Raw genomic sequence first — 14,205 nt, forward strand, 5'->3', positions numbered from 1 at the left:
GCTCACAAAGAGACCGCTGGCAAGGACTGAAGAAGACCGAGAGGGAAGAACTGGCCGCCAGGGGGAGCAAGAAGCCGTACTCTCCAGATCTCGTGATAGTTCCGAAGCTCTCCGAGACATCGCCTGTTCTACTTCTGGCGGAAGCTTCCGGCGAGAAGAAGGAGCGCTGCCTCGCCTGTGGGTTGGGAGTTACTTCCGGGTTGCGCGCCCGGAAGTAGGAAGTTGTCGGCCTATCCTCCTCGCCCGGCGGCTTGCTGTCCCCGAGGCGGGAGGAGCCCGAGGGGGCGCGGGCCCCGCATGTGAGTGACTGGGGCCCGAGGCCGGGAGGGGGGAGGCAGCTTCGTGACAACACTGTCGCCGCACCCGTCTATAAAATCCTCGCGCAGCCCACCTTTCCGCTCCAGTGCCACTCCTGCCCCTGCGCTGACCCCTTCTTTGAGCCTTTGGCGTTTTGCGGAGTGACTGACAGCACCCTTCACCAACTCCCCGGGGTCAACTTTCTTAAGACTTCTCCTTTTTTTCCCTTGGCTCTGCCGGGGAGAGCAGAGTTCCACCCTAATTGAATTTGTTTCGCGGGGTCACAGTAGTGACCAAAACAGCGGTCCTAGCAAAGTTTATATTTCATTGCCCTTTTAGATTTCTGGTTTTTTTTTTTTTTTGAATGTTTACAGTAGATTTCCCGCCCCACTACGAAACATCTTTTTCTGATAATTGTTAAGGAATTTTTTTTTTTTAAGTGTGGTCTTGGTATACGATGAACATGGCATCTCGGATTTCAGAAAGGAATGACTTGGTTTATTGGCCTGATTAAATGAGCTGTTTGTAATCTCCATTTAGAACAAGAAAATTCGCCTGCTTCCTGTTGTCTAGTATTTTAAGATCATTAGTCCTGCCAGCCACACTTTTTTTCTGATCTAAGAGCCTGCATATCCTTGGTATTTGCCAGTACACCAATTTTAAGGTATTTGGCCTTCTGCTCATGATAGGGGCTTCCCTGGTGGCTCAGATGATAAAGAATCCACTTGCAATGCAGGAGAAGTGGGTACGATCCCTGGGTCAGGAAGATCCCCTGGAGGAGGAAATGGCAACCCATTCCTGTATTCTTGCCTGGAGAATTCTATGGACAGAGGAGCCTGGCCGGCTACCCATGAGGTCAGCAAAGAGTCAGACAGACTGAGCGACCAACACTTTCAATCATAATAGTGACTACTTCCAGAATAATTTCTGGCTTTTCCTGTTTGCTCATTTGGTTGTTCCCATAGTGGAATCTCTCCCATAGTGGACATCTCTCCCTTAATAAATTTGTTTATTTGAGTTTGAGTTATGACAGTTTCCCTTTAAGGAAGGATATGCTTTAACCTAAATTTAGCTTTGCTACATTGAAGTTTTGACTGAAGTTCACATCCACCAATTTGAATACCACAGGCCCTGTTTGCCCTTTGTGCTTTAGACGAAAACAGTTTTCAAGACCCAGTTCAAATCCCTGTTCTTCCACAGCTACTTAAAGCTCCCCACACAAAAAAAATCCAAGTGTGAAGTTCCTGTCTTGCTCACCTGAACTCTCATTCGGCTGATGTATTTTTAAAAAATAAGAAGTAAAGTAAACCATTAGTTTGTGAACAAAATGATTAGGTCTTTTCTATAAATTTGTTCAACAGGCAGTGATAAGGTTCCATATCTCTGAGGTGAATTTCCATGTCCGTTACTAGTTTGTGTCGTTATTTTCTCCAAAAAATCTGCTTTCAAGAAACAGTTTCGTGGCGAGGAAGACAAGGAATAGATGTAATACAGAGTGATAGGGTTGTGTTTAGGTTCAAAGGGCAGGAATGGTGTTCACTCATTGGACAAAGCACGGGGGGATAGTTTTTGTAAACAGAAAATTATGTGTACAGAAGCAGAAAGGTTTGAAATAATATGGCAACAAAGAATGAGGGAAGAATAGGAAACGAGACTGAACTGATAGGCAGTAACCAGTGGGTCATGCTAAGTAATTTGGACTTCATTTTATTGTAATTATTACGTATTTGGGTAATAAGACAAATGTTTGACATATATCACCTTGTAATTGATTAACAATATGGTTGGAAAGACACAATTATCCTTATTTTATAGATAAAAAACTCTGAGTCTTTGGAGAGGTTAAAACAGTGTCTCAAGGCCACACAGTAGGTGGAGAATCTAGTATTTGAATTCACCTGTTTCTGACTCCAGTGCTGGTATTCTTAACCACCATGCTAAATTGTTCGCTAGCTGGGCATGGGAAGTCAAGGAAAGTGCTAAAGTGCTTTAAATAGATGAGCAATGTGAGCCAATTTGTGTTTTAGAAAAATAATTTGTAGAGACTGGCTCAGAAAGGAGAAAAGGGGTTGGAAGTATAGAAATTAAAATATCTTTGTGATGGTCTATGGGAGGGATGTTGAGGGCCTTGACTGCCACTAATGTAGAGCTAAAGAGGAGGTGATGAATGTGAGAGCTATACAGGATGTAAAATTGAGGATTTGGTGATTGGTTCATTGGTGGAGATGAGGAAGCAGGAGGAGAGGTTTTAAATTTGGAAAACTGATGTTTCCATTATTTAAGAAAAGGAATATAGTAGGATAAACAGTTGGCAGGGGAAAAATAATAAGTCAGGTATGGACACTTGATACGTAGGGGACTGTAAGAAATTTGGGCCAGGATGTCTGGTAGCTGATTAGATAGATGGGTCTTGAGTTTTGGAGAGAGTTCTAGATTGGAGAAGAGATTTAGGAATCACTAAAGCTGGTGGCTAAAGCCGTGGAGGGAATGCGACAGTCAAGGACATCCATGATGAATACCAACATTCTGTGAGGATGAGAACAAGAGAATTATGCCAAGATTTGAGAGCACGTGAGGGAGGTAATGGATAGGAATGGCAGCTGCTGCAGAGATAACTGAAAAAGTGTCCTTTGGACTTGGCATGTGAAGAAAGCCTTCGGTGACCTTAGTGAAAGCAGTATCGGTGGCGTGAGGGGAAAAGAAATAAATGGAGACCTGAGAAACGAGAGTGAAGTGAAACTTGTTTGGTTTTTTTTTTTTTTTTGAGAGCTTAACTTCGAGGAGAGGAGGAATATAAGCTCTGGAAATCTAGAGAGGAAGGATTTTTTTTTTTTTTAACCATAGAAACTAGAAAAAGTGAGACTAGGAGATATGTTTAAAAATCTGGGGGTTCCTGCTTCAAATATGTCGGTGTCATAAAAGGCCAGAAAACAAAACACCAGCATCTGTTGTAGATTTAAGTAGACCAAAGAGACATAACAGCTAACTGTGATATGTGATCATTGGTTGGTGCCTAGATTTCTAAGAAGCTGTATGGCCTTTCTTTCCTTTCTTTTTTTTTTTTGAAAGTCTGACCGTGGACTAGATATAAAGTAATGTTAGAGAATTATTGATTTTAATAGGTATAATAATGATGCTGATAGTTATATAGAATAATACCCTTATTCTCAGGAGGTACATATTGAAACATTTACAAGTGATTTCATGATGTGTTACACTAATAAGTTTCAAATGGTTCTGGTAAAAAAGACAGTTGGACAGGAAGCAAGTATAGCCAAATGTTTGTTAACAATTGGTGAGTCTAAGTTAAGGATATACAAACGTTCATTGTAGTATTACAGTTTTTCTAGAGGCTTGAAATTTTTCAAAATAAAAACTGAGAGAAAAACAGTCTATTTTCAGAGAGCAAAGAAAACACTAGACTCTTCAAGTCTCAATGAGCAGAAATGTCCAGAAAGAGGAATGTTGATGATAAGAGTGCAAAAAAGTGAAATTCCCTTAATTGTAAATTTAAAGCAGTTATTACAGTTTCAAATTGCTCCTCTTTTAAATTGTATCATTTTAATGGTTTATCATTTATCTTTCCTTTAAATGTGGAATTTTTTTTTTCTTAGTGATTTTTATTACAATTCAATGATAACATTTTTTTCTGGTTTAATGAAACACATCTTCAATCAATGAGAATCATTGGAGAAAATAGAATGGAACATATTCATAACACTGAAGAATAGATCATCATACTACATAGCTAGCATAATACTAAAGAACCTAGTATGTGGAAAAAGAAAATTTATTGCTAGGTACTCTGTATATTCCTCCCATAGTTGAAGATTGGGACATATGTAGATGGACTTTTGAAACTTTCTTTCTGAATACAAGCTTTTGTGTTTTAACTAGATGAGTCAGTGTTGCATCTTAGAGTTGCCTAGATGGTATAGCTGTTTATTTGGGGAAACTGAAAACCTCCAGGGTGATGTCATATCAGTGTTCAGGACATATTTATATCAATAGAGAAATTCTGTTTTAAAACAGTGTAAAGGAGAAAGGTACATTTTGTCTGACCTCTTTTCCTGTTTTCTGCCTTAAGCATCTTTATTGGTAAGTTCTGTCAGAGTCATTCTACCAGCTATGTCCAGCTTCTGTCCTGTGTTTTCCTAGACTGAGACTCCGAAGGAATTGTGGAGAACATCCCTTCAGAGTTGTCAGTTGCCTCCTTCTGTTCCTGAAGTAATCCTTCAGACATTAACAGCCCCCTGGCTTATCTCCCCCAGGCCTCTCTTGAAAGCAAGATTTCTTAACCTCAGCACTCTTAACATTTTGAGTTCTTTGTCATGGGGAGTTGTCCTGTGCATCGTAAGAGGTTTAGTCTTTATGCATTAGATGCTTATAGTGCCCCTACAGGCTTTGCTTGTGTGTGTTTATGTATAGCTGGAGACAAATGTATCATTCACAGTCTGTTGCCAAGTGCACTAATGTGTGTCCACCCCACCGAAGATGGTAATCTGTTATGTAAGAAATTGTTTTGTTCAAGATCAGAAGTAAATACAGGCCTAGGAGACTTGCTGCGAGACATGAGTTGTGACTATGAGAGAAAGTAGAAATCCCAGGTTTTCCTGTCTGTTCCCTTTGGTTTCTCTCTTCTTGGGACTTTGAAGTTGCCATGGAGAAGAAAAAAATCACTGGGAAATGTTGAGTACCCCTCCAGTTTTGACAGTCAAAAAGGTCTCCAGACATCCCCCGGGGAGCAGAATCACCCTGCTTGAGAAGTACTGTTCCGCAGCAGTGTCTCCTGATTGGGGGTGTGCCTGTGATCAGCAGGAAAGAGGTTTGAAAACTTCCACACCGGGGTCCCACTCCCAGGCTTCTGGCATTTCGGTGTATAAAGGGTGTTGCATGATACCTTGATTTTTGTAACTCGGCAGTCATTCTGCCTATGCCCTTGCAGGTATAAGCCACTGTTAAGAGTCGAGCTCACTCATCGAAACTTCCCTCTGTGGCAAAGCTCATTTCTACCAGAGTTGGACCTTCTTACTAGAGAGAAACGGATTGCCATCAAGCTTCAGCTGATTTCACTCAGTCTGGATGAATATACTTGATGCTTAACCCCAACTTTGTGTTTGTTTGTTTGTTTTTTAAGGGACACGTTCTTTGTTTTTGTTTTTTTAATACAAACCCTTGTGTTGAGGGTTGACTTTCAACAGATTGCAGCAAGGGAGCTGCTCTGCTAGTCTGACCTAAAGGGACAAGATTTTTTTTGTTGTTTAATTAACAGCATATCCACTAGATGCCAGTAGTACCCCTGAAGTGACAATCACAAATGTCTCCAAACTTTCCACATACCCCTGGTGGGGCGGGGGAGAGAGTTGCCCCTAGTTGAGAACCACTGATTTTACCAAAGGCAAAAGGAAGGCTCATTACCAAGACCCCCGTGTGCTTGTAGAAACTTCATTAAATTATTAGTAACTATCCTTCTGGTAACTCGGGAAATGCGTCAGAATCTCGGGGAAGAAGGATGTACAGCTTGCAAGAAGTATGTGTATTCAGTATAATATCATTTTGTACTTCCTGAAATAGTCATACACTTCTAGACTTTTGGAGCTAGAGGAAACTTTAAAAACATTCTGGTTCAATCCTCATGTCTTTTGGATAAGGAAATAGGCCCAGTGACTTAGCCAAATCATAGCAGTGAGTATAATAAATGTCACAACAGCGATAAGTTCAAACTCTATAAATACACATTTAAAATATCTTTATTGAGATATAATTTATGTATGTCATGAAATTCACCTATTTAAAATATACAATTCAGTGATTTGTTTATTCACAGAGTTGTACAACAATCACAATTTGTTTTGAACATTTTTGTTACTCCGGGAAGTAGCTTTGTATCTATTAACAGTCACTCCCCATTCCTCCCCGCCCCCTCCCCTAGGTAACCCCTAGTAAATATTTTCTGTCTCTATAGATTTGCCTGTCCTTGACTTTTCATATAAATTCAGTCATGTAATTATCTTCTTTCACTTAGCATAATGTTTTCAAGGTTCATCCATGTTGTAGCATGTATCAGTATTTTATTCCTTTTTATTGTCCAGTAATATTCCATTTTGTGGATATTATTGATGTATGAATATTATTGAAATCCATTTTGTTATCCTTTCCTGGATATTTGGATTGCTTTCATTTTTGAGCTCTTACGAATACTTAAACAAGTTTTCGTGTGGATATTTGTTTTAAATTATCATGGGTGCATACTTAGAAGTGGAGTTTCTGTCTCCTATGGTAGCTCTGTATTTGAGTTTTTGAGGACCTGCCAAACTTTTCCAAAGCTGCTGCATTGTTTTACATTCCCACTCGCAGTGTACAAGACTTCCACTGCCAGCACTGGTTATTCTCTGACTTTTTGATTATAGCCATCCCAGTGGGTGAGAGGTGGTATCTCACTGGGGTTTCGATGTACACTTCCTTGATGGCTAATGAGGTTAAACATCTTCTCATGAGTTTCTTGGCCATTTGTATATCCTCTGTGGAGAAATATCTATTCAGATATTTTGCCCTTTTTTAATTGGGTATTTATCTTTTTATAATTGAGTTGTAAGAATTCTTTATGAACTCTGACTGCTAGTCCCTTATCAGATATATAATTTGCAAATATCAGCCCCCCCTCCCCCTGCATTCTGTAGGTTGTCATTTTACTTTCTCGGTGGTATCATTGGCAGCACAAAAGTTGTTAATTTTGATGTAGTTCAATTTAATTTTCTTTTGCTATATGTGCTTTTGGTATCCTAAGAAGCCACTGCCTAATACAGTGTTACAAAGATTTCCCCCTTTGTTTTCTAGTTTTAGGTCTTTTATCCATTCTGAATTAATTTTTATCTGTGGTATAAGGAAGCGTCCAACTTCATTCTTTTGCATGTGGATATGTAGTTGTTCCAGCACCAGTTGTTGAAAATATCCATTTTATGTTATTATTTTTTTTGGCCATGCCATGCAGATTGTGGAATCTTAGTTCCCCAACCAGGGATTGAACCCAGCCCCTGGCAGCGAAGGAGCCAAGTCCTAACCACTGGACTACCAGGGAATTCCCGAAAATACACACTTTAAAATAGACTTTCACCACCCTTTCACCTGAACCTTGAAATGAAGCCCTACGTCATCTTTAAAAAAACCCTTTGAGCAACGGCAGAGAGTTTGGAGAAAGATTGTGTCCCCTAAAATGTGTGGGGTTCCTCCCCCCTCTGATCCTCAAAATCTAGGTTACCTGTTTGTTAATGCACCATTCGAAGTCTGACTCTGATTTAGTCGGCCTTGGGTTGAGGCCCGGGTATGAGCATTCCTGAAAAGCACTCTAGGTGATCCTGCTGTGCAGGCAGTTGAGGACTAGTGCGCTTTTGGGAGAGGAGCTGTGCCAGGATGTGTGCTGGCCTGTGGCAGCGCAGGCTGCCGCCTCTGCTTGGGCCTCCCCTGACTGTTGTCTTCTGCTCTACAGAGGGCAGCATCTCCTCACGGAAGGGATAGAGTTGTTCTGTGTTAGTGCTTTTCCATGTTAGAAACACCTTGGGGATGAAATCTGTGAAATAAGAGGACCCTCTGCATTATGAAAACAACAACAACAACAAAACTCCCAACTGACAGAAGACAGCATAGATCCCAAGTGCTGTTTTTCCTCCTATAAATGAAGAAAAACACTGTTCCGTAGCCCAAGTGCTTTTTAAAGAGAAGTGCTTTATTTTGTTTTACAAGTGATCCAGGGAAAATTCTATGTTGCCTTTTATTGTATGGCCATTGTGAAACGGCCTGGCTTTAAAATAACTGTGAGAACACAAATTGAATTTTAAAATTAGTTATATAGATCTTAGGTTTTTAAAACATGTAAAATACAAACGAAATGCCCTTTGTTGTCTAAAATTCTATTTGCAGAAAAGCATGAGGACTGCAGTCTACCAAGTGTGAAGCACTCCCGTGCCGTGGTTTTGTGTTGTCTGAAATCCTCGCTCAGCCAGGAATGAAGCATATCAGCAGGTTCCTCAGTAAATCTTGCCTTCAGTGATCAGTTCCTCCTCTTGTGTTGCCAAAAGGTTCATTTGATGTGAAAGGAAGGAAATAATTGATCAGTAACACTTTCCGTAGTCTATTTCTTTTTATTTTAGTAAATTACCTATAGCAGATCTCCTGTGATTTCAGAAATCATTTGGGAGGCTTCCCACGTGGTCCAGTAGGTATGACTCCTCGCTCCCAATGCAGGGGGTCCAGGTTTGATCCCTGGTCAGGGAACTAGATCCCATATACCTCAACTAACAGATCCCTCATGCCACGATCCCAAGTGTCACAACTAAGACCCAACACAGACAAACAAATATTTATTTTTTAAAAAATCATTTCGGATGGGCACTAGTATTCAGAGTCCCATTAAGGTTTTATTTTTGTGCTCTGAACTGGTATTCCTCAGTGTTTGGGAACCAATGCTGGTCTGTAAACCATTTTTGTTACTAGCCCGCAATTAAGAAACACTTAAAAATTTGCATCACATCTTGACATTAGCTCGACATATTCATTATGTTTTACAAAAGAACTGGTCAGCAGTCGATTGGTAAAAACACAGAACTGGTCCCTCCCCACAGGTGGCCGAGAAGTGCTGTTCTAAAGGATATAACTTTGAGAAGGAAGTACTTTAAAGAAACCATCTTTTTACATTTATTTTCTCTCTCTCTCTCAGAGACTCTGCATTCGAAGACATGGATCTTGCCGCTAATGAGCTCAGCATTTATGATAAACTCTCAGAGACTGTTGATTTGGTAAGACAGACAGGCCATCAGTGTGGCATGTCAGAGAAGGCAATTGAAAAATTTATCAGACAGCTGCTGGAGAAGAATGAACCTCAGAGGGGGCCACCCCAGTATCCCCTCCTTCTAGCTGTGTACAAGGTAAAGACTTGGGAATAGCTTAGACAGAGCACAAACTCATCAACATTCTCCCAGATATTATTGCTGACTGATTACACCACTGAACCTTGGTTTTTCTATGAGTCAGTTGGCCTTTACTCTTCGTTACCATATATGATTAGGAAACTTGACTCTTCTGTTAAATGTAGATGAAAGCTGTGTACTTATGGTTAGCTGTATTTGCGTATGTTTTTAAGTGGTGAACATGGCCCCTGATCCATGTGGTACAAACTTGATGAGCCTTGCAGTCCTCACAGTTGTCAAGCTTTAAATCCTTTCAGAGGTGAATGTCAATGGCTTGTTTATGAAAATGGATTAGTTCTTAAAACACATTGGACCTAGTAGAAGATGCCTGTTTTTTTTTTTCCTTGGCATTAAAGTATTTCATTTGCTGGGACCATTATTAATCCATTTCCTGTCTTTCCTTGTAGGTCTTCATAACCCTGGGATTAATCTTGCTCACTACCTACTTTGTGATTCAACCTTTCAGCCCATTACCACCTGAACCAGTGCTTTCTGGAGCTTACACCTGGCGCTCACTCATCCATCACATCCGGCTGATGTCTTTGCCCATTACCAAGAAGTATATGCCAGAAAATAAGGGAGTTCCTCTGCATGGGGGTAATGAAGACAGACCCTTTCCAGGTAGAACACTACATTTACTACTTATTAGATACAGCTTTCTTGGCAGTATATCATGAGAAAGAAGGTCACATGTATTAACATCTAATGAGAGACACTTTCCTGTGTTGTCTCATTTAATTCCATCCTCAGTAAAACTCTGTGGGATGGGTTTTATTACCCCATTTTGCAGATTGAGAAACAGGCTCAGAGGGTGAAGAAACTTATCAGAGAAACACATCTGGTGTTGTCAAATTCAAGCCCCCTGACTCTTAAACACACATGTTCGAGATGAAAGTTTTTCCTCACAGAAAGGATTTGAGTGTATCTTTACCATTTTCTCTCCTATGATCCCTATCCATAATAGATATTTTAATAAATAACTATTGCTTTATTGAAAACATCTGCGTCCAACCCCTTAATGGTCCTTAGCCTGTTGGGCTAGGTTTTTGTCTAGGTGTATCCCTCTCTTTTAGTTGAATCTTTTCTCTTCTGTTTTACAATTCACTTACATAGTACTCATAAGTATACAACTTTGCCAATAAGTTAAATTTAAGAAACACTTTAATTTAATAGCAATGCAGTGGTAGCACAGAAATTCCTGGTCCGATAGACCATTTGAGGAGTTGCTTTTTTGAAAATAGTGTAATGCAGTAAGAGTTGAAATTTACTCTTTGAGAAAGAATAGAGGGATATTATTTGCGGATTTTATTTTAGTCATCTTATTTTATCTTTTTATCTCATTCGCCTGTATGAAGGAATATGTACATTAACACCACAAATAGATTATAGAACTTTTTGTATAACCATGTTCTGAAACCTTAGGCTTCAACATAACTGTTGAAGAATAATGTCTTCTCTTCAGTGTTGTTTTCCAAAAAAAAGTTAGTAGTTGAAACCAAGCTTTATAATCATAGTGCTGCTCTTTAAGCCAAGACCTAATCAGTCATAAAAATCATCACTTGGTTTGGGTCTCCTTTGAAAGCTATTTTTGTACACTTGGGGAAATCCTGAAGAGGTTTCCAGAATTATATCAAAATCAGAGGAAGGGAACATTGTGAAACAAAAACCCCCACCTCATCAGTCTTTTTTTTTTTAATCAACTCATATATTTAGACTTTTAAATTCCAGATATAACTTTTCTTATGTTTATTGGGAAGGTTATTTTTGAAATGTCATCAACAGAGCTCCAACTCTTTATCAGGGAGGCCCAGAGTACGTGGGAAAAAAGCCAGAGAAACTGGTCAGTGAGGTCAGTCTGCCCTGCTTCCTCGGATGCATCAGCCCCCGTCCTGTCTTCCCCTCCCAGCCTCCCGAACTCATCTTCTGCTCTTTGGCACATGGGAAGAAGTCCGCAGTTTTTAGGACCAGGTTCACAGCATTTATTTTCTTTCTCCCCATCTTATAAACTACCTCTCCACAGACTCTTGAGTTAAGAAAACACAGTCAGTGGACAGTGATTGCTTATTCTGTGTATCAGAGTTTAAAAATTCAAGAAACATCAGTGTCTTGTCAACAAGCCAGGTTGTTTGGCCACTCCAAACGAATGTTTTGCCTTGCATATTGAAATAAAATGAGTCCTTAGAGCGACCTTGTAAAGAGAGAGCATTGGAAGGGTGTGGTTTTAGGTCTTTAATGTTGTTGATTCTGCTATAGAGCTGCTTTTACTTGTCAGTGGAGAGTTGTTACCCTGTTTTCCTATGTCTCATAATTCTGGGAAGCTGTAGACATGTAACAGCATTTTGCATAGCATTTGGAGGGAAGCTTAAGAATGCATAATGAAATAAGGGGTGAATGGAAACATGTTGGGGAGAATTAGGTAACAGAAATGCAGGGACTTCCCTGGTGGGTCCAGTGGTTGAGACTCAATGCTTCCATTGTAGAGGACATGGGTTTGATCCCTGATCAGGCAACTAAGATCCCACATGCTGTGAGGCCAAAAAAAAAAAAAAAAGTGCAAACTGCTGGCCCTGGAAGAGGGCCAGAAAAGCAAAAAAACATATAGATTATCATGCCTATTGTCATGTACCACAAAGCAGCGGCCTTTCAGTTAGGACTACTTAGCAGCACCTTTAAAGTAAATGTAGAGGGAGAATGTGAAGTGAGTGTGGCTCCCCAGAGGAGAGCCCTTCAGGTACCGTTTCCTTCAGGGCTGGCCTGGTGCCCCCAGGGATCATCTGACACTCCTTGCAGGGGGCAGCAGTGACACACCAGAGGCGCCACCACCAGCGCTGCTAGGTTTCCTCCCGACTCTACCTGGGGAACAAAAGGCAACAGGAGTGGGGTTTTGTTTTCCTAGGTTTCCACCTTGGGTAGGAAACCCTGCCCCTGAATCCTCTTCATAGGGTGAATGAAGTGACTCTCTGGTGAGTCATGTAAACACCCCACTCTGCAGCAGAAAATAACTAAGCTGACTTATTTAGTACTTCCTGGTTGCCAGGCCCTGTTCAAAGGGCTTTCCATGTGGTGGCTCATTTGATCTTTACAATATTCCTAGGCAGTAGGTTCTGGTTTTATGTCTGTTTTACAGAAGACACTGAAGTACAGTGAGATTAGGTCACTCGCCTGAGAGTCCAAGGCTGGTAAGTCATGGAACCATGGCAGGCAGATTCTTTACCACTGAGCCACCAGGAAAGCCTTGACTTGCTATTTGACTTAATCTTTTCTCTCTGTTTTAAAAAAATACTGATTTATTTATTCTATTTGGCTGTGCTAGGCCTTTGTTGCAGCATGCAGGGTCTTTAGTTGTAGCGTGTAGGTTCTATTTTCCTGACCGGGATCAAACCCTGGCCCACTGCATTGGGAGCTCTGAGTCTTAGCCATTGGGCCACTAGGGAAGTCCCAATCCTTTCTCTTATTAACCTATAGTTTTCCCTTCACACCTACATTTTTAGTTCTTACCCATTCTCTCACCCCCATCTCCTGCCTCCTGCCTTTATATCCATTTTGACCCTGCCATCTGTCCCCTTGGATTTTATCGTTCCCTAAAATCATTGTCTTAGAGCTCAAAAGGAACATTAGAGTTGATCTGGCACATACTCCTGTTTTTTTTTTAAACTTTTTATTTTGTATTGGTATGTAGCCAATTAACAATGTCAAGATTGTTCAGGTGAACAGCAAAGGGACTCAGCCATACATGTACATGAATCTATTCTCCCCAAACTCCCCTCCCATCTAGTCTGCTGCCTAACATTGAGCAGAATTCCACGTACTGTACAGTAGGTCCTTGTTAATTTTCCATTTTAAGTACAGTGGTGTGTACACGTCCATCCCAAATTCTCTGACTATCTCTACCTTGGAATATTCCCCTCTGTCAACCATAAGTTTGTTCTCTAAATCTGTGTCTGTTTCTATTTTGTAAATAAGATTATTTGTATCATTTCTATTTAGATTCCCCATATAAGGGATATCATATAATTTTTCTCCTCCTCTGACTGACTGACTTCACTCAGCATGACAATTCCTAGATTCATCCATGTTGCTGCAAATGACATTGTTTCATTCATTTTAATGGCTGAGTAATATTCCACTGTACATATGTACCTCATTTTTTTTTTTTTAATTTTTGTTTTTGTGTTTTTTTGTGTGTGTTTTTGTGTGTGTGTGTGTGTGTTTGTGTACCTCATTTTTATCCATTCCTTTCTTGATGGGCAGTTAGGTTGCTTCCATGCCCCTGTTTTATGAAGAGGAAACTGAAGCTGGGAGAGGTGGAATAGCTTGCTTACCCAATTATACGTGACAGACTAGCACTTGAACCTTAGTTTCTTAACTCGAGTCTGCCACTCTTTCCATCACATCACATTTACTGCCTGCTGCCTTTGCCCTCAGACAAGCCAAGTTCCAGCCTGTTAGACTGAACTATTTTGTTTACTTTGGGCAATTTTGATTTTTAATTGTAACACTCATATATCCTGAGAAGGCCTGGGACAGTTCCTCACATAGAATTAGAAGGTGCATCTCTGTATCTGTACTGCATAATTGGAACCTTAGGTATCCATGAACTTTCAAGGGATGGTTGAAGTGGATCTCCCAATATTAAGGAGTTTGGGGAATAGTAGATTATTCATTGACTTAGAATTAATCAGACTTAGAGTCCAGGCCAGTGTTCAGAGATGAAGTGCTCAGACCCATTTATTTGCAGATAAAAGAGTAAAGTGATAACAGCTCTCTCAAGCACTTACAGTGTGTGTACCAGGCACTGTGTCATGTACTGTACCCTGTATTCCTCAGTCTTCACAGCAGTCACATAAGGCAGTTAACATTTTTATGTTAATATTTCAGAGATGAGGAAGCTGATATGCAAGGGGGTTGACTGACTTAGGTGAAGTCTCACATTGAGAGACAAATT

General features: G+C 40.4%; 1 protein-coding gene across 50 annotated transcripts in view; it reads left to right on the top strand.

Annotated features, from left to right (window-relative positions):
* The window catches only part of C8H6orf89 (chromosome 8 C6orf89 homolog), a 43,960-nt gene that overhangs the window by 8,940 nt on the left and 20,815 nt on the right, over nucleotides 1-14,205 (top strand). For 15 of the 50 annotated variants that reach the window (XR_014062121.1, XR_014062123.1, XR_014062122.1 and 12 more), the window contains exons 1-3: nucleotides 53-299; nucleotides 9,011-9,218; nucleotides 9,668-9,881. Coding sequence is in view for 13 of the 50 variants with exons in the window: in XM_081520315.1 (XP_081376441.1) it covers nucleotides 9,030-9,218; nucleotides 9,668-9,881 (403 nt within the window). In the remaining 37 variants the exon portion in view is untranslated. Of the gene's footprint in view, nucleotides 1-52; nucleotides 300-8,214; nucleotides 8,373-9,010; nucleotides 9,219-9,667; nucleotides 9,882-14,205 lie in introns of those variants that run through there. The other 35 variants (XR_014062113.1, XR_014062114.1, XR_014062115.1 and 32 more) reach the window with 8 other exon arrangements.

The sequence above is a fragment of the Giraffa tippelskirchi genome, chromosome 8, assembly GCF_054371585.1.
Source record: "Giraffa tippelskirchi isolate mGirTip1 chromosome 8, T2T-mGirTip1v1.2.pri, whole genome shotgun sequence".
In the NCBI taxonomy this organism is placed as follows: domain Eukaryota; kingdom Metazoa; phylum Chordata; class Mammalia; order Artiodactyla; family Giraffidae; genus Giraffa; species Giraffa tippelskirchi.